Raw genomic sequence first — 19687 nt, 5'->3', positions numbered from 1 at the left:
CCTTAATCAACCCAAGCAGCTTCTCCGAGGCATCTAATCTGATTTTGCAAAGTGCTAAAGCATAACCATATTTTGACTTCCCTTTGATTCCAAGTATAATAAATAGCCTTTATCTAATGCTCAGGCATATAATCTAACTACACAGGCATTTCTATGATGGGGGAGTGAAACATGGCTGCAGAACCATCTTGGACTTTATCTATTTTATTACTTGAGTGGAGCATATCATATTAAATCATTTTTTTGCACTAGTTTGCTTAAGATCTGTTTTGAAGCTTCATTGGCTCCATTAGATTTGAACTTTGGTAACAAGGATGTGACAAGAATGTGGAGGAAGAAGGGATGGATTAGCCGTGCGTTTGTCCAACGTGGTTTAGTTCAATTGTTCCTGTAATCAGCTTCAACTCAATAGGTCATAAAAAAGCAAAGCTACAAGATTATGGAGGGAAAAGCAATATTTTTACCATAAAAACAACAATTTTGAGAAAATGGCTTTTTTTGTTAGCTGTCTATACATGTGAAATGAAGTAGAGCCAGCTACCATCTCAGACTCTTTTTAAGAAGAGAAGAAATGATATTTTCATGACTGAAAACTTTGGCTGGAATAGAAGGGAAATGTAAACACTGTCCCGTGCCATTTAGATAAAATTATTTACAACCATTACAGGCACAGGGTTCCTGCGCTCAAGGATGAAATAACGATACAGAAATGTCCTGCAGATCTTTTATTAGTTCTCATAATTGTCTCTTATTCATTTGTATCCTGCATAATAAGCACTCACCTTCACCGTCTGTCCAGCTTCGGGGCCATCCTGTAAGCAAAAAAATACAAGACTCGGATGAGAGGCGCTAACAAGGATCTGGTGGGGATTCAGAAATATTACCTATTAATAATTTAAATCCAATTTCATTGTGTGTTAATTTATAGGATTCTCCTGAGTACCATCAGCACAAAGCTTTTGGGACCAGACGCTTTTCCTTTTCAGGCCATGATAAAGTGAGAAATTATATGTTAAGAGGAAGCAAATACTGGCACACTTATTATTTTTCATGCTCTCAGATCACAGTTTTTAATTGCTAGCAATAAGGTTTCTGTTATGTGTTGATGTAAAATACAGACTAAGTGCTGCTTTAAATCAAAGCCTGTTTATTTAAAGACCTGTTACATTAAAAAAAGGGTTTGACCTCCAGATCTGATTTACACGTGGGACGTTGTGAGGTTATACAGAAGAAGAAGTCCATCTACTCCAGTGCCCTGTCTCGGGAGATGCATCTGAGTCAGGCAATAAACCTGCATGATGCCGTGCTAGGCTGCATGCAGAGAGACTCCCTTCCTAGTCCCTACAGGCAGCGAGCTACTCACGCATTGTGATGACCTGCGTTATGAGCCCTGCCCTGCACAACCTGGGCAGCACTTACTGGGAGCCACTGAAAATCGTCATGGCGGTAGGTACCGTACCTGATGGAGTTTGCAGAATTAGGGGTGCAGACACGTGACACTTCCCCCGGTGCAAACGCAACCATGTGCATTGCAGCCTTGCGTTGGTGCACGATGCTCCCCTCCTGAGCAAAGCCGCCCCTTGGGTAGCAGGAATGTCACCACACCAACGTCATATATACCAGTGCACGGGCAGTATGTATCTGCAAAATAGCACTGCGCTCCTTTTTTTTTTTTTGCTCTACTTTGACTGACCGTTAGTCTGAAGCTCCATAACCCAGCGACACAAGAATAAAGGCTGAAAACTTGACAAAATGCTAAAAGGAAACAGAACGGCTTTTTCAGCGAGGTACTCGACAAACCTGAATTGAAATGGTGAGCGAGGTGCCACAGAAGTGTTTCTCCACCACGTTCCCGACCATTTGGGTTGCACGAAATAAATCAGCCACTTCGTCAGGACGCAGGTCGCAGAAACGCTCCGCCGGTCGGAGAGGGCAGACAAGGACATCTGAGGTTGCTTCGGTTAAGGCACAAATGCAAACCAGGTTGTGCAAAATGACTGTATTCATACCGTTCACTGGAGCAATGAGGTGTCTATCTTCCGGGAGAGCACATCCCTTTCCCCTTTATATTCTTCTTGATGCAGGGGTCATGCCAAGAACAGCAGCTGAAGGAGGAAGGTTTCATAGTGAAAACAGAGATCATTTTAGGATTACTTCAGAAACCTTCCCCACTCCGTTAAGCATTTGTTGTAGGTCCAAATTTTCTCACCTAAAGTAACATGTAGGTGCCTTAAGAGAAGTGTCTTAACAACACTGAAAAATCGCTTGCCTACATTTCCTAGCGCTCAAGGCAGCTGGAGGCCAAGATTTTCAAAAGCAGGTAGTGACTTCAGGTGTCCATCCCCAGACAGCTCGGAGGGCCTGATTTTTCAAAGGTGAGTATGTGGCATCCCAATTGGGTAGTCACTTTTGAACGTCTTGGTCTCATAGTCCTAGCTTTAGGACATCCAAGTTGAAAGCCTGGGTCTGCATGAAGAATATCAGGGTCATTACTTTAGTAACTCTGCAATTGCAAATCACTAGGAATGCTCATCTATTATTAACACGATGTACTTTTATAAGCTTAGTTAGTTAATTAGAGCTGTTTCTTGTGAAGCCCCAGGTTCACTGACACATTTTTACTTATTCTGCCTCTGGCAACAACACTTCTTGAGTCACTGAAGTGTAGCCGTGAAGTAAACAATGAAAATGTACCAAGACCATTCGCAAAGGGTTTGCTTAAAGCACAACTGCCCCATCTATTCTGCCAGTAAAGAGAAACCAGGAAGTTGCATCATTCCTAATGAAGGACCCGATTCTGTAACTGCATGCTGCGCACACAGCCGACGGTCACTTCTGACACATTTGGGGGGTGGTCGCGGGAGCCGGCTCGGGAAGCTGGATCTGGATGCTCATGCTGCAGGAGAGCCCTTCTGGGCACCTCCGAGGACTTCCTCCCCTGGGACTCAACAGCACCTTTGATTGCATGTGAATTTGGATGAGCAAATGGTATGGAAAGTGAATGGCTTGTTACTTTTTAAATACTAAAATGAGAGCTTTGCCAACACTTTAAAGAAATTCAAGCTCCATATCAGTGTAATACAGAAGCACAGGTATGCTCACAGCTCCTATAGGCCTGCAAATATTCAGGAAAAGTAACCAGGCACTGCTCTGAAGCTAAGAGGTTCAGACAAAAGTTGAAGTGGTATCAGGAGGATTTTCAAGGTGCCCAGGGAGAGATTTGAAATGAAAAATCAATACATTGAGGGGACAGTTTATTTGCATAAACAGAGACAGGACGCGTTCCCAGGCGTAGCAAAGGAAGCAGATTTGCAAATCTGTTGTGAAATAACCTGAGGTCTCTGGGGGTGAAGTCATCGAGGCCACATCCCGATCGCTTTTCAGAACCAAAATTGCAACAGACAATATTGAAATGGGGCCAGACCTCTCCAGGGAGACCCGTATCTACCAGTTTCCATTGCTCTCAAGAGACGCGGGGTGCTAAGCAGCTTTGAAGATGCAGCCTCTGTTGTTTAACAGAGCACAGTAAGTCTCTGTGCTGTCCCCATGAGTTCTCCCTAATTTACTGAAATGAAACATTTTTGGGAACAAAAAACAAAACAAACCGTACAAGCATATTGGTATTTATTTTGCTAATGAAACCACCAAAGAGATGAATAAATGCTGTGGTTCGGAGTGCTTCTGGTTCTAGGAGGCTACGCCCCTGCCCGAGCCTAAGGTGCCTGAAGGGCATAATAAAGCTCCAGTAATTTATTTGCCCGTCTTCCCCGAACGCTGTACAAAGCACCTTCATAAAGGATGCTGCTGGTTGAACTTGGGGCCCCAGGGAAGAGCTGGAAACTTGCTGCGCAGACCTGATTTCCATACCAGGAATAAAGGAACAGAAAAAACTAATTAATTTTACTTGTGAAAAGGAAATTCATGTCAACAGTGAAAGAGGAAAAGGGACATTTGTTTAATCTGAGTTCATTTTTCAAAAGGAAAAAAGGGAAGCCGTTACCCTTAGGGCATCTGATACTTAAGTAGATAATTATCCTTCTTCTGCAGCACTGCTTTATTATCATGGGTCAATGAACCGTTTATAAATGAAGAATTTCCCTTCACTCACCTCTAGCAAAACTACCGCTTACATTAAGCAAGTTTCCTTTTTTCTTTGAGAGTTTGTTTCCAGTTTCTCTCTTCCCGAATCGTGCCAGCGCCCCAGTCAGCTCATGGCAAAGACCTTGAGCATAAATGATTGCCCCAATGGTGGGGCACGCAGCAGCGCAATAACGTGGTACCGCTTGCTACTGTCCTGCCTCGATATTATCATGCAAAGCACAAGGGAAGCTGTGACCTGCTGGGTGACGGATCATGGGACAAACGCTGCCTTTTGTTCCTGGCTCCATCTCTAACTTATTCTTTAAATTGGGGCTGAGAACTGCCCACCTCACCCACCCTCTCTCTGGCCTGTTTCTTTTAATGTACTTAGCTGCTGGAAACGGGGATCATTTTTACGATGCATTTTCTCACAGAGGCTTTGTCTCAGTTGAGGCCTTTCCAACATCCTATTGAAGAACACCCCCTTCCCGTTTAGTTACTGAGACTTGCTTATAGCTCAAGCTCCATTTGAACCACATTTTTCTCTGTGAATATGATAAATAATTCAAAGGTGCAATCACAAACTGGAGCATCTTCCCTGAACTTTCCATTATTTCAAAAATAATTCAGTGATAACTACAAAGAATAATGATGGAAATTCTGAATCAGAGCTAAATTAACATGAGAATTGCAATTAGGACAAGATTCAAGTTATATTTAACTAAGAATGCATAAAAAGGCAAAGGCAGAAATTAATTCATGGCTCCATTGTGGCCATTAAAAATATAGTGCAACTTTGCACGAGAATAGGAGACCTAAAAACAATGCCCTGGTCAAATTTTAATCTGGATAAATAATCTATGTATCTCATATTGTCCCCTGGAGTTTAAAAATAGATAAAGTATTCATCACTTCCTGTCACAACCCATTGCAAAGCATTTATTTCTATGTACTGGAGAAGAGTTGCCAGAGGCGGTTACATTTCAGCAACGGGAGAAGCAACTCTATGTCTTGTCTCCAGTGGGTGCGTGAAGGTCACCGGGATCTTTCTGGAAGAAAAGTGCTCACTAAGTCTACCCTGTCATTCATCTATCACAATTTTCAAACACGTTCACCCATTGATTAGGGAGTAGAAATACTTGTAAACCTCCAGGAACAAGTCAGGAATCACTCTAGGAAAGACTGCGGGTTTATTTAAAATTTGCTACCTAAGGCAACTTCACATGAAAGGGGAAAGTACATGGCACCTCTCTGATATCCAAGAACATGCTGTCTCCATTTTGGAAATCATCACTTTGCTGTCGACGCGTTCAATGGTTTCAGGCTTCCTTATTTTAACCACCAGAATCAATGATTTCACCCTGTTTTTGTTCATTCGCAATTGCCACTGAATGGGGAATCTTGTAAGCTTTGATATGCACAGCTGCATCTTTCCTTCAAGTTCATCTGTCAGTCCACACCATTAAAGTAGAATACATGCAATCTAATAAGCTGACTTCTTTGTTCAACGGCATAAGAGAGCTTGTTACACCTCATTATAACTTAAATTCGTATGGTCCTATAAATAAAACTCGCAAAGGTCTCTGAGAGGTCATTTCTTTTATCCTACACACACACAGGCGCACGCTTTCTGCCTGCATTGCTTTCTTATATAAACTGGGAATTTTTAGACTTTCCAAAAACCACCAGTCAATGCCACTTTGTTATTCCAGACACCCACAGAGAGGCAAGGCGGCAGCATAACCCAGCCCTGAACAGGGTCCAGTATTTACACACATCTAATCCACCTGAAGAGCGCTTCCTTCAAAGCGGACATTGGAAGATGGCACGCTTAGCTCCTCCAAATTTTGATAATTTGCGTGATCCTGGCCAAGTCACTGATGTCTCAAGAGCCGCTCTGTAATTCAGGATGAATAACCTTGTTTCTCTCTCCATTCATCTGTTTAGTTCTTCTGCTTTTTCTCCTTCTCCTTCTGCTTGGAGCAAGGACTGGCTCTGAACACGTGCGTTCGCAGGACCGATCACAAAGGGACTCTCCCGCCGGTTGGAGCTTCTAGACTTCACTGTGACACCGATAGCTTCTTTTCTATGGCAAAAATGGCATCTTTATCTTTGTGCGCTTTGGCATTTTTGTCAATTCAGGAGCTCTTGGCCATCAGACATTACCAGGGATCACTACATGGAAGTGGCTCTCGTCGATCCACACATCAATGATGAGTGCTAGTGATATTCGATACTATTTTTGCCACACACAAGTGTAAATCCCCAAATCTCAACATCTTCCAGGAGGCATTGCATGGTGATTTCCTGCTTCTTGTACAGCAGGAAACACGCACCAGTGATTTTACTGCGCTCCAGACTAACGCACCATTTCCAGGGTGCACGTTTTCACACCGCAAATGCATGTGCAATTTGCGGCTGGAATTCAGAGCCGTGGTAGTTGGCTTCATTTGAAATTGGCCCTTCAAACTTGTAGCACGAAAACTGCGTATCTAAGGCCTGAATCCAAATCCCAGCAAAGTCAATGGAAAGAAGAGGTGTAGTTAGGAAGCTCTGCACCCTGGGAGAGAGGAAGGGGAGAGGAGCAGCAACACAACTTGCCTGAACCCAGCAGTGGGTGCTGTGGCACAGACTCCCGCTGCAAGCTGGCACCCAAGACCGGTACCCAACTCGCACGGTCTTAATTACACGACCGATGGGAGGACTCTTCTCTGTGTGCTCTGGATGAGGCCCTTCATTTGACCTTGAGATCATCACAATTAAGTGACCAGATGGACATCTAACATGCCTACACAGGAGGCAAACATGCACACGTATATATGTGTGTGCATGTGCGTGTGCGTAGCTATGCCCATCTTTAAATCTAATGAGAACGTGTCTCAAAAGAAATCAAAGATCTGACAATCCCGTTTAGCAGACAAACTTTATAACCGAAGGGAGCTTCTTCTTTGTTTCAACCAATGTGTTTGCTGCACATACAAACATGCCCTGCATTTTGGCATTTGCTTTGTATTTTATCCTCTGCTTCAAACAAAGCAAAGCAAAGCTTTATGGAGACAAATGCTCTACAGGTAGTGAGTTCCTGACAGCAAGAGAGTCTCCTTTTCTGAGGGACCAGCACACTAAACACCTCTTTAGTACTACAAACTACTTGATGTTTAAAAAACCCAAAACAGGGAAAAAAAAAACAAAACCCAACCAAGAGAGGTAGAGGAAATAAAACAGTCATTGGTCTTTTTTAAACAAAGTGAAAGGTTAATTGCCTCTTTATGACACTCTCTAAAACCTCTTGCGTCTGGCTGATATTGTCTCTACTACTATTGTCCTAGCAGTAGCTGCAAAAAGTTTCAATTAAGTGGAGCTATTCATTTTCAAAGCAGAGTGACCAGGGACCTACATGAAAAAAATTCTTTTCCTTGTCATGAGGACAAAAACTGAGATATCAAAAAAAATGCTCACGATCAAATGAGGGCTCAAAATGACAAAATATGTGGATCAGGAAACTGAGCTGTTAAGAAAGGGCAGAAATGTTTTATTCTGAGAGCACTGAAACCTTTTTCTAGTTGTCCCCCCTCAGTTCTTCAAGCTTTACTCGATGTCAAATTTGGAAATGAAACATCTTTTCAACTTGAAAAATTTCCCCCTCCATTAATTTTTCAAGTCGAGAGATTCATCAAAACGCTTTTGTGAATAATTATGATTCTGAACTAATCAATGTTCAGCAAAACCCTTTTCAACAAAAAAAAAAAAATTCCACCCAGCTTTAACAACAGAGACCGAATGCCAACCTCCTTTCATTTCTTTCATGAGCCTTTGTTAACATCGTACAAGAGAGCGTTTGCTAATTTGCACTTCAGCTCTGATTATCTCTTATGGCTAAATGTATACCATCCATTTAGCAAATGACTCTCAGCAAGAACTCTCTTGTCTTTGAGATTAAGGCCTTGCTCATTTTAGACCTTGTAAGTCCGTATTGTTGTATGAATAGCAGGATTAATACTTCATTTCACTCATGCAGACTGCACAACCTGCTAGGGTGCTAACCCTAAGTAGCACTGCAATATATTTTGAGTGGGAGGAAATACATGAGAAAAGTACGGGGACGACTTTGTCCCCCTTATTGCTCCGTTTGCACCCTCCTGGGGCCAAAAGGAGGTGGACTTGTATGGTGGCTGCAGCTCAGAGGCTAGAAGTCCCAGTTTGGCAATGAAGTAGTGAGAAAATTTCAGCACATGTGTGTGCTGAGATACAGGCGGCATAGGGGAAAAGAGCTCTTCTTTGTCTCAAGTTTTGCCCTGCCTGGTTTTGGGCAACGTGATGGAGAGCCCAACCAGGCTTTCAAGCACCGCCCCCATCTCTGAGACTGTGTTGCAGGGCCTGGGCTGGCATTTCCAAACATCAGAGCTTTATCCAAACGGAGAGGCAGAGGTGAGTAGGGAGGATGCAGGACTAACGACGTGGACGCTTCAGAAGCCAGCCGCCGGCCCCGTTCTCCTTTCCTGTCCCCATCGTTAAACATTCGGAGGCGCCTATCTCTATCCGAACTAAAGCGTCTTGGTCCCGGAGAGCCTGCACATCATAGCATGAAGGCTAAAGCAGAAAAATAAAACATGGCCCGTTAAAGACTGAATCACAGACCTCTTAACAACGGAGAGAATTCACCTCCCTCTGCAATGGGCCGGCACAGTGCTGATGCATCACTTCAGCTCCACTTAACCCAGCAAATTAGGGCATAAGTGGGACTTAAGTGGTGTGCAGGCCTCGTGTTGGCCCTCTGCACAGGGGTGAGCTCCCTTCAATAAGGACAGAGCGCCAGACTTTCAGGAGCAGATTTCTAGAGACTGCTGGGCAGGAGAGCAAGCATCTTGGCAGGAATGCAAAGCTCCAGACAAGCAGTCTCTGGAAGGGATATACTTGCATGCCTGGGTTTCAGTGCACGTCAGGAAACTGGTGGTGGGTTATTTAGAAAGCAATAATCTTTTTAGAGCTTGCTAATTCTGAGGGAAATATATCTGAGAACTGTAAAGACGATATTATGGAGAACCAATGGAAATGACTCATAATAAAAACTGAAAGATTGCTTCAGATTATTCAGGCACACACAATGCACATTTCTAATCCGTTCTGCCACTTCTTGGGATTCATAAAAAAAATCATTAAGATAAATCAAATTATCTAAACATCGTCGATCTTGATAAGGGGGTTTGGTGCATGGTTACATGAATGCAGAGAACCAGATTTCAGCAGCAAAACTGAGACTTAGCAGTTCCAGCGCAACAAAAGAAAATCAATATAAATCTCTGACAGAGATCTGGGTGTACCATGATGATAAGAACAATGCTTCAGACCTACATCGCGGCTTTTTACAGCTTCTGTCCAATCTATTATTTACAATAGGAGATCGTCTAACGCCATGAAGCCACTTAAAATAATTCTTAACGCCACTCAAAAAAATGCAATACTTCCAAGAAATGGACAATGAATATGTGTATAAGAAAACCCCATTTCTTTGATTTAAATGTGGAAGATGTATGAAGTCTGAATTGCAGTGGGCAACATCTATCAAAGTAACCCATTACACACAGTGCAGCGACTGGAAATGGAAATACGCAGTGAGGAAATGCTGGATGCATTCCTTCATTTGATATACATCTAAAGTGACTGGCCTGGGTTGCATCTAGCAGGTCTCCAGCAACTAGGTTACACCAACCTTGGTCAGTGTGACTAGTATTTTACACCCCTGGAACAGCCCCATTGTAGTAGCCATGAGAAAGGCAGGATTTGCAGACTGCCACCGTAGGCATAGCTCCAGGACACCTTGTGCCTCAATGCACCATGTCTGCTCACAGCCCTGCACCTCGTTTCCATAAGTTAGAAATTGTTGCAGACTTATCCTGCTCGCTTACCAGTTGGACAACAAATATGACAAATATATTTTTAACAATTATATAGGTCCTTTCATTCTGGGAGGATCCAAAACTATATCTATGGCTACTTGTCTAATGCACAGGATGCGTTATAGGCTCATATGCATACATCCACATCCATTTACAGCACCAGTGAAACACAACCACTACTGGAGGGCAGAGTAGAAACCAGCTGGTACTCGGGACACAAGACTGGGGATGGATATTTTGACCAAGGGCTGTGAAAGGCGCCACACGATCTTACATATCCACTCAGTACAGCCAAGACCTCTATTTTAATGTCTTATCCAAGCTACTGGCACCACAGCACTGAATTCAACTTATCAGACTTAATCCTGCTAGAATTTGAACATGTCAGTTCCAGAGACGCATTTCAGACCTAGGGCTTAGGCTCATAATCCAGTCCCACCACCTGAAAATACCAATAACTTGTGAGAAAATGCTTCAAAACACATTTTTAATTACAGTTTTGGACACCATTATATTAAAGAACTGGCTAAATCCATTGTGTTCATACTATCTCCCAAGTTTCAGAAACTGTTAGGACCAAACAATTTATTACTAATGACTACGGCTATGGCAAACTTGCTTCCTTCGGCTTTATTGAAAGCCATATTTCAGGCTTTTAAATTTATTGGATGCCAGGTTTAATTACTAGGAAGGGATCATGAAATGTCTTTTGAAAACCATCCCTTATGCCAGTGCTACACAGAAACCATCGCCTAACCCTGCTGTGTGTGGACCTGAAGGGGGTAGCAAGATAATGGAGTTTGAGGGTATATTTCTGTGATCTGGATACCCAAGTCTGGAAGAACTGCCTGGGCTCTACAGAAGAAACAGGTGGTTCTCCAAACACTGGGTTGAACGGCTTTGTTTTAATTGTAAAGAGTCATTTACTTCTTCCCACCCACTGTTTTCTCCCAGGATTTCAGGTTTTGATGCAGGGCTTGGCTTAGCGTGTGGTTTTGTGGACCTCTAATGGTTCAGCTAGCTGTCGCGGTGGTACTCCTCAGCTACTCATGGGGTAGCTCCACCAAGAGGAGAACATCAAAGGGCTCTGCTGGGTGATGTGTAGGCAGCCCATATAAGTTCCTACCCTTTGTGTGAAGTCCATTAAACTCACACTGAGCCCAAGCTGGACAGTAAACAGTGAGGATGCTTTGCATCAAATAAACCATATTTTCACATCACATCGGACCAGTGGAGCAGCAAGCCAGAGGAATGCAGCATTAAGCTCAATGATGAGAAAATCATGGGAGAGCGTGAACAGGTTAGATTAAGCAAGGGATCAGGTAATTAAGATAACTGATGGATAATGAGAGATATGAATAACTGGGCATTTTGGAAAACTGAGGCTTGGTAATTGAGTTGCTCTGGGGTAAGTCCATTCACTGGGGTGGTATTTTTAAAGGTGATTAAATCGAGTAAGGTTTTTCCAGTGACCACTTTGCACCCGGCTCCCTGGAGTCTTTGAAAATCCAATTTGCAAAACAGTAGGGAATGGTCTGGCTCCTACTGAAGTCAATGGGGGAGTCTCTCCTCATCTGCAGCCTGAAGCTTTCAGGCCTCGGTTTTCTTCTTTGTTTACGATCAGATTTTACGGTGCAGTAAATTATTTCTGGAGGAGGCTTAAGGGATAGGAAGGCCATGGGAAACTTGGTTTGCAGAGGTACTGCACGGGGCTGGAGGGAAGCACAGGCGTGAAGGCTGTGAGGAAGACAGACTGTCCTGTCCGAAGAACACCAGGTGCATCCCCATTTGAAGAACTCCAAAAGCCTCCCTACATAATGACCTAATACAGGGGTTAAAAAGTCCACTCCCAGGGCAAGCAAGCACTATATGAAGCCTTCACTCTGCATGCTTACATGCTGCTATTACAATTAGTGGATCAAACTACTTTCAGTAAAATTTCATGGGTTTGGCTAGATGAAAAATGAAGGTTTCGGTAGGTGCAAAAATGAAGTTTATTTCCTACATATGGGGACTTTTTACCATCTTTAACTTTCTCTGAGTCCGATGAAGGGTGTGTGAGCCTAAAAGCTGGCAGAAAACGATATTTTTTTGTAATTTCTCTGTTGGTCTAATAAAAGGTATCATCTCTGAACCAAGAGTTCTAGATTTTTGCATCGGCCCTAATTGCATATAGCCAACAGCCCGGTGCTTCACTGTATCGAGCAACATGCCCATTAGCTGCTGCTTCTACAAATACTACTTCTTTTTTCCACATTACGAGATGCTTCTGCCAACCACAAGATTATCGCCACTTATCCATTTTAACGTGACAGTACAGAGAGAAGCAAGGCTGTGGCTGTCCATGGTGCTGAGCCAATCAAGTAGGCGCCTCAATATGCACACGAGACAGACAACGGTCCTTGAAAAGTTAATATACTTGTCGGATGCTGAAATGAGAAGGAAGCAAAATGTAATTTGGGGCTGATAGAGATCCTTGAGAATCGCGGGGGAAGTAGCAGTAGCTTATTCTGCAGCCTGTGTACCTGGGGATTAAGATAACCACTTTGGCGACCCAGTGAATCAGCTTCCACTCTCCGGCAACACCGGGAGATGGGCGAGGGAGTGGAAAGGCTGAGGGGCCTTCCTGGTGTTTAAGTGGAGTTCAAGACATGTGTTACACTGCCAAGAAAATGCATAATTTAAAGCCACTCTACTCTGGACATTTATTTTGACAAAATATTTCACGCCTAATTTAGCACAAAAACCTTGATATTTAAGACAATGTTCAGGGAGTAACTGCCCATGTTACAGAAAAGGGCTCCCAGACAGGCACTTTCACTCACCTGCCAAAGGTATCAGGGAGCTGCATGAGAAGTCAGGAGCGTGTTTCTTCTTGCACAGTTTGCCATCACTTGTATTCCTCGCATTAATGCAAAATAAAACTTGAACACGGATGCTAAAAAGATGCTAAAGCTACGTCCAAGTCCAGGAAAGCACTGGGGGAGGTGAGAAGCAGTATTGAGGTCCCTTGTTCCGCTTTGAAATTGGATGTTCAGTCCAGGGGGTTTGGATGGCAGAGTCTTGATCCCCAACTGAGCTTTTCAGGCACAATTCAAACGCTATTATTAACTCTGAGCTGCTGTCATTGGGCCCAGACATTTCTGCATGCGAGCTACATAAATTCAAACACTTGTTGAGGACTCCAGTATTCAGGCACAAGAGAATGAAGCAGAGAGGGAATGACCTTATTTTTGTGCCTGTCATCTGAAATCATTACTTTAATGTGATTATCCATTTTATTTCCTGTCTGTGGGTTTGGAATAAAGACGGCATGGAGACGATTTCAGACACAGTCGCAGGAATCATTCTGGTGCTTCCACTGTCATCAGCACAGATCTAATCTGTAAATCAAGTTAGGCTTCTACAGGCTACCAAGGAGCCAATGTTTTCCATCATGTCATGATGTATCATTTCTGCGGGTTACCGAGGGAAAAAAACAAGCCATGCTGGTTCCTTTACATAATAGGAAAGTCCCTAACACACAGATTAATGGCTTATTAGAAGATGCTGCATCGTGGCTTGCGACAGCTCTTAATCCAGGATCTTTTCTGACATGATCTATTTGATGGCTCTTTTTATTGTCACCATCAGTGATTTCAAGGGACGGTTGAGTAACCAGATTCAGGCTGCACCCAGCCCTTGCACAGGTGCTCAAGCAAAGAAGGAGGAGTCCTTCCCCTCTACTGGCACCATAAAAGTTTTTGCTTGCAAGGAATTAAACCCTTCCCCCTGCAGAGAACCACTCTACCCCTATGTCCCACACACGACCCTAGCCGAGGCATACAGGGTATTCCTGGAGAGCTCAAAGCACAAAGCTCCCTGCATAGGGGGGCACTAGGATTGATCAGGAGTCTGCAGTCTCGTGGCATTATTAACCTCTACCAAGTGAGTGGATCACAGCCCCACACCATTTCCTACTACACAGCTCAGCCGGTGAGTGGTGGACAGGAGCTGCAGTTACATCCTCTTACGCACAGCAACTGCGCCAGTCCTTACATACCCCCAGTAGCTCCCAACAGGACAACATGCCTATGCACTGCTCTAAGTTGCGCTCTACAGCCCCAGGATGCTTTGCAACAAGCAGTGAGACAATACGTGTAATGAGGCCCTATTAAAACCTGATCACTCCCATCTTCTTTATGGATGCTATTAAAATTACCCAAAGGTGCTCGTTCCTACTACAGAGTCACTGCTGGTTAGATGTCATGTTTTAAATCAGAACTGGCTGCGTGGTATACATGGGTGGAAAATAAAATCTGAGCTTAAGTCATTTAAAGCAGCAAGATCAATTCAAAATGAATTGATTACAAGAGAAGGGGAAGGAAAAAAAAAACAACCCACCCTGAGAAAGAGGCTTTGCAGCTGCATGCCTCTCTCTCCAGACCGGCTGGATAGCCACACAATGAAGAGGGTTTAGCCTGCCTGACTTTCTCCTCCTCCCCCTCCTCCCTATGTAGCCTCAGTCACTCATTGCACCTTGTCCCAATCCACAGCATCAGTCCTGCAGCGAGATGCAGACATAGCCCCCCCCAAACCCACACAGTGCCACGCTGCAGTCGTCGGGGAGCTGTACCTGCTGGCAGTCCGATGTCTCATGGCCATAAAGCCCCAGCCCAGCAATGCAAACAGGCCTGATCTCATCCTCACACCATCCCCTGCAAGGCAGGGGAGGACTCTCTCAGGGGTACAGGGTGAGCAAATGAAAGCAGGGAGCAGATGAATAACTTGCCCAGGGTCACAATAGTCTCTATGGCACATCAAGCAATGAAGCCCATAGTTCACAAAACCAGAGCTGAAATGCAGGAGACCATACAGCTACGAGTCCTTCTGGATCAGGGCCTAAACTTCAAGGTTTTATACCCCATGGGGCTGTGTCCCCTCATACAGACCTCCAAATGCTACAACGTCCCGGCACGGTGCTTTCCAGACTCTTACCTGCAGCACCGGGGACAGAGACAACATCCACTAATACTACGGGCCGCCAACACTAGAAACATCTACGCCTGTCTAGCAATATAAAATAAAGGGCGAGTGACTCAGCTCCACCTTCAACCCCGCTGCGATTTCAATGGATTTAGAACAAGGGAGGGATTTGGTCTACAGTCCTACGTTTCTTCCTTCCTCCTTAAATTATAGTCTCGCAGCACTTCTCTGGTCCCCGTGGTCACCATCAAAGTAGTCTCACTGAGAGCAGAGGACGGGCTCGTGCTTCTGCAGGTCACAAACAAGCCAGCCCCGTGGGGGCTGCAACAGAAGACTCATTTGGTATCCCTCCAAATCAAAGCAGTGCCGGTCCTGGGCGGTGAAGCCTCCCCCGGATTCAGTCGCTGGCTGCGTGTCACCCGAGTGACCTGGCCCCACGCTGGTGGACGGCGAAGCATGCTACCGCCCCTCGCCCTGCAGAGGTGGCCGGCACCCCGGGCACTCTGGAAATTAAACACACTCTCTCCACAGGATCCCTTTGAACCTGCCTGTCTTCCTTTCACAAGGAACTTTGTGTTCTTCTGATGCCTGCCTCGGGCATGAAAGACATCTGTGATTAATTTTTCCCCGGACTCTGCATGACTATCTCGGAGTCCTTATCAGGCCAGTCAGAAATTGGTGGCGCAGTCAGTCCCGTCTCGGTGTCACTGATACAGAGCGGAAGGCATAAGAGACGCCGAAACCAGAGCGAATGCACTAGCGGCAGCGGAGACGACAAAAAAGGCAGAAAACATGGCCTTTTGCTTGTTTGAAGGGACTTCAAAGTTCTTCCTGGATATAAATCATTCTGCACTGCTGGCCTGCCTAAGGATGGCTGCACTTCTGAAGGTGAAATCATGAAGGCAGGGCCTCAGGTGATAACAACAAGGTGAGCTCAAATACAGACTGCAGATTATTCGGGGGATATAATGACAACCAAGAACAGGCTGGCGATTTTACCACGCAATTAATCACGTGGCAACAGAAATGCCTACGTCTACAGTGGGCCACAGAGGAAGAGCATCAGGCCCTTCTGAGTGACTTCCTCCAAAAAGAAAAAGGACAAAGGACAAGCATTACCAAACCAGGGAGGTAAAAAAAAACCCAAAACCACATGCGTTTTAATCCTCTAATGACCAATTAGGGGGAAAGAGGCTGCAAACGAGCTGCTGGACACTACTGTATTTTTAACATCCATTCCTAGCAGGACAAGCAAAATTATAAGCAGGGGGAAAAACACTGGGAATTAGGAAAGGGAAGTAAGAATGCATTGTAGCAGACGACAGTCTGCACGTTCCCAAAAGAGGAACCAAAAGGCAATTTAATGTCACTGCAATCTCTTCTGCAACAGAATAAGCTAATCAGGCTGCCTCTGAAAACAAAGAACCAGTTCATAAAACTTCCAGAGATAAACTACATTTTGAAAGAGTCAAAAATCAGCCTTTTCCAGGAAGAAAGTGATTTGTATGCAAATACAGCCCAACGCTTGTCACAAAATCTAAAGGAATGAAGTGGAAAAAGTTTTGTTGGTTTTTTTTAAATGTACTTAAAGTTTAGCGTCTCTCTGATAAAATGAAATACCGGCTTCACGGCTGTCGCTGCCTTCTCCAATACAGGTGAAAAGGAAATCACAGTACTAGCCTACGCCCACAAACAAGACACGGACAACGTGCACCTTATACCTTATGTCAGCAGCTGAGACATCTAGCTAAGCCTATTTTCAAAGTCCTAAGGCCCTAAGCTTTTGCTGTCTTTTTGTCTTCTGCAAAGTGAAATGCTGGAGGTTGTAGCAGTCTAAAACACTTCCACATCTTACTGTGCAGAATGGAGAAACTAAAGCTGGATAAAATACAAACAGGTTCGGACTTTTGCTAAGAACTCAGACTTGGCCTGAACTGGTCTATACATTTTTAGCTTACTGAAGAGTGCACAGGAAAATGAGGCTGCCTTTGGTAGATGTGGTTAGCTCTAGCAACTTTGTCTAATCCTTCTGCCCAACAATGAGCAAGCAGCATATAAGCAATATGAAGTCTACCTGCTTGCAAACGCTCCCCCTTCTCCAACCGATGAAGGACAGATGAGCTTTGCAGCATGCTTTCAAGGTCAGCCTGGTTGGGGTGGTGGGTGGTAGAGCTCAGAAAAAAAAAATAGCCAACACCCTGGCATTGATATATCCAGGCTATTTGGAGAGTTGGAAACCATCAGTAACATCCTCTAAGTTGCATGCTCCTTGGTACTGCATTTTATAGCTGGGACTGGCAGCAGAAAACCTGAAATAATAAAATCCTGCAGAAAGGAGCAATTTTCTCAGTAGTTCTGACCTAGCCAACTGCTGGAAATCTCAGCAGACACCCTTGTGTGCTTTAGATAAGCAGCCACTTTGAGATGCTATCTGAATTGACCTGCAATAGTCAATCTCGAATCGATTTCCTTTAAACCACATGATATCAGCTTCAATTTCCTCACCTGCCTACTTTCCCCACTTTTTTATGCAAGTCGACGGAAGCCTATTTCATTATTTCAAGCCCTGGAAGCATAACATCCTTAATATCATCAATGTAAGACGTTACAAGGCACAAAAGAAGGTTATGGATGTCATACTTGTTCTATGAAGCGGGCCAGCATGCCGGAGCCAAGAATGCTCCAAAAAATACCCTTTTATCCTATTTAAAATCATTGCTACCTTTAGACATGCATTTATACATGGGTCCCACGGAAACTTCAGACTGGCTGCTACTGAAATCTCCCGATCTCAGAACTCAGGAAGTTCAGAGCAACTCTCACTTGGGGGCCCTGCCATGAGCATATATGCACAGATACCCATCCTCTGCTTTTCGGACTGTCTAAACCTGTCAAAGAAGTAACTTCCTGAAACAGGAGCCCCACTAGTGGCAGCTCAGTGGAGATTTGCTTGAGAGATGCCTGCAAGAGCAAGGGTGAAACAAAACATGCCCACAATGGCAGGAGATGCCACAATTACAATCTTGCCACGATTCGGTCTCTCCAAGCCCGAAGGCTCTCCCGTCGCTTCACGAAACAATGCTAATGCTCTACTGGCCGCGCGGTTGGGGCTCTGGGACAGGAGCCGTCACTGGCAGCCACAGCACATCTGCACAGAGGGCAGATATATCAGGATGCGTGCGCTATCTTTAGCATACATGGGGGAAATGCCTCTCCTGGATGGTAGCGCTGCATCACCCAAAGCAAGACGCGCCTGAATGAGTTAAGCCATGAGCAGACAGAAGTGGCCACCTGTTCTCCCCAGCACGCAACAACTAGTTGGAGGCAGCAAGCACCGTGCACATCCTGTACCACTTGGACAGATGTAACAAGGAGCACAGCTGGGCATGCTCACTCAGGGCCCTGGGAATATGCCTTGCCTCTATTCAATGCTTCCTTCTACCATCCTGGTGCTATAGCTGCTCACCTATAGAAGCCCACCATCAGAAAACCCCCAAAGGGAACCCTCCTCCGCCCAAAAAACATAGTAACAAACTACTAACTCATTATCTGAAACTGTCCGAATAGATCTGTATCTCTAGCCACCCTTACTTGGGCAACCGGCGGTGTATGACCCCCGGGGCTCCAGCCACACTGCGCAGACTTCTTCCTCTAACAGAGAAATTCCTGATAACTGTAGGAATAAGCAGCCTAGTGCTGGTTGTTTTTCATATAATCCCTTTAAAACAACGTGTCGGCATGGTACCTTATGCAATCTTCTGACCACTCAAATGTTGACACTTGAGATGATCTGAGACTAAGCAAAAATGCTTAATGGAAGAGATACCAAACTATTTTAGCCAACTGAATGTGAAAAAGAGGACTTCGGCCTGCTTCTGTTCCTTCTAATTCCCCAACAGACTTAAGTCCTTGTTATGTTGTAATTTTGGGCAGCTTCTGGAGCTCTTAACCCCGCGTTGTCTGCACAGTAACACCTTAAAGTGGTTTTAAGTGCTCGTTATATGGCTTAAAGTTACGCCACTCCAGGGCAGGATTATCTCTGAACTGCACTACCCAACCTCTGTTGCATTAAGATGTGGCCACTCCTCACAGATGTGCCACCCAAGTTGAAGTCCTCCAGTATCCCAGGATCTCCCACAACACAAGCCTGCCCTGGCTCACCAGCCCTGTAGTTGCAGCTCACAGGTACAGCTCCTAGTCCTGCCCCTGCTCCCCAGGCCTCCAGGGGCAAGTCACAGCTGTGCAGGTGGAGGATGGACAGTATCTAGACTAAGGGGGCAACCTGTGCAAACTCCAAGCTAGCACTAACACCAATCCACAGTTGTGCAGCTCGCACCATAAGGTGCAACAAGGCCCTTTCTGCAATAGAGAAGAGATTATTATTTGATATTTTGCCTTACATCATTTAGTACGGTGCTGGATGTGACCAAACCTTTTAACCCCTTCATTCTTCCTGTCCCAGCCTACACAACAGCTAGTCAGTGTGTTTTTTCTCCAGGGAAGTAGGCCTCGCAAAATAATAAATAAGGTTTTGCTCCATGTCCCGAAAGAACTCAGAAAGATTTCTATAGAAAAGGAGGAAGATTTGAAACCTGGAAAAGATTTTCAATGAAGGGCGCTACTGAGACACTCCCCAAAACAAAGAACCTTTCACCCCTCACGCAACAGGAAAATGAACTGGGCCTCTTGTCTTTGGCAATTCCACATTTTTGTGAGTTTAGCAAAAAAAACTAACCTCCCCCCCC

The 19687-nt window shown here is 44.7% G+C and overlaps 1 protein-coding gene across 19 annotated transcripts in view; it reads right to left on the bottom strand.

Moving 5' to 3' along the window:
* Nucleotides 1–19687, bottom strand: part of FHIT (fragile histidine triad) — a 762024-nt gene that overhangs the window by 151215 nt on the left and 591122 nt on the right. For 18 of the 19 annotated variants that reach the window (XM_019536736.1, XM_019536724.1, XM_019536728.1 and 15 more), the window contains 2 exons: nt 1801–1946; nt 783–812 (listed from right to left, as the gene is read on the bottom strand). In XM_019536736.1, the coding sequence (XP_019392281.1) occupies nt 783–812; nt 1801–1946 (176 nt within the window). The remainder of the gene's footprint in view (nt 1–782; nt 813–1800; nt 1947–19687) is intronic. The other variant, XM_019536719.1, reaches the window with a different exon arrangement.

This window comes from Crocodylus porosus, unplaced genomic scaffold (assembly GCF_001723895.1).
Source record: "Crocodylus porosus isolate Cpor-Errol unplaced genomic scaffold, CroPor_comp1, whole genome shotgun sequence".
Lineage (NCBI taxonomy): Eukaryota > Metazoa > Chordata > Crocodylia > Crocodylidae > Crocodylus > Crocodylus porosus.
The sequence above is the reverse complement of the archived record's forward strand: the minus strand, read 5'-3'. Positions and strand labels throughout refer to the sequence as shown.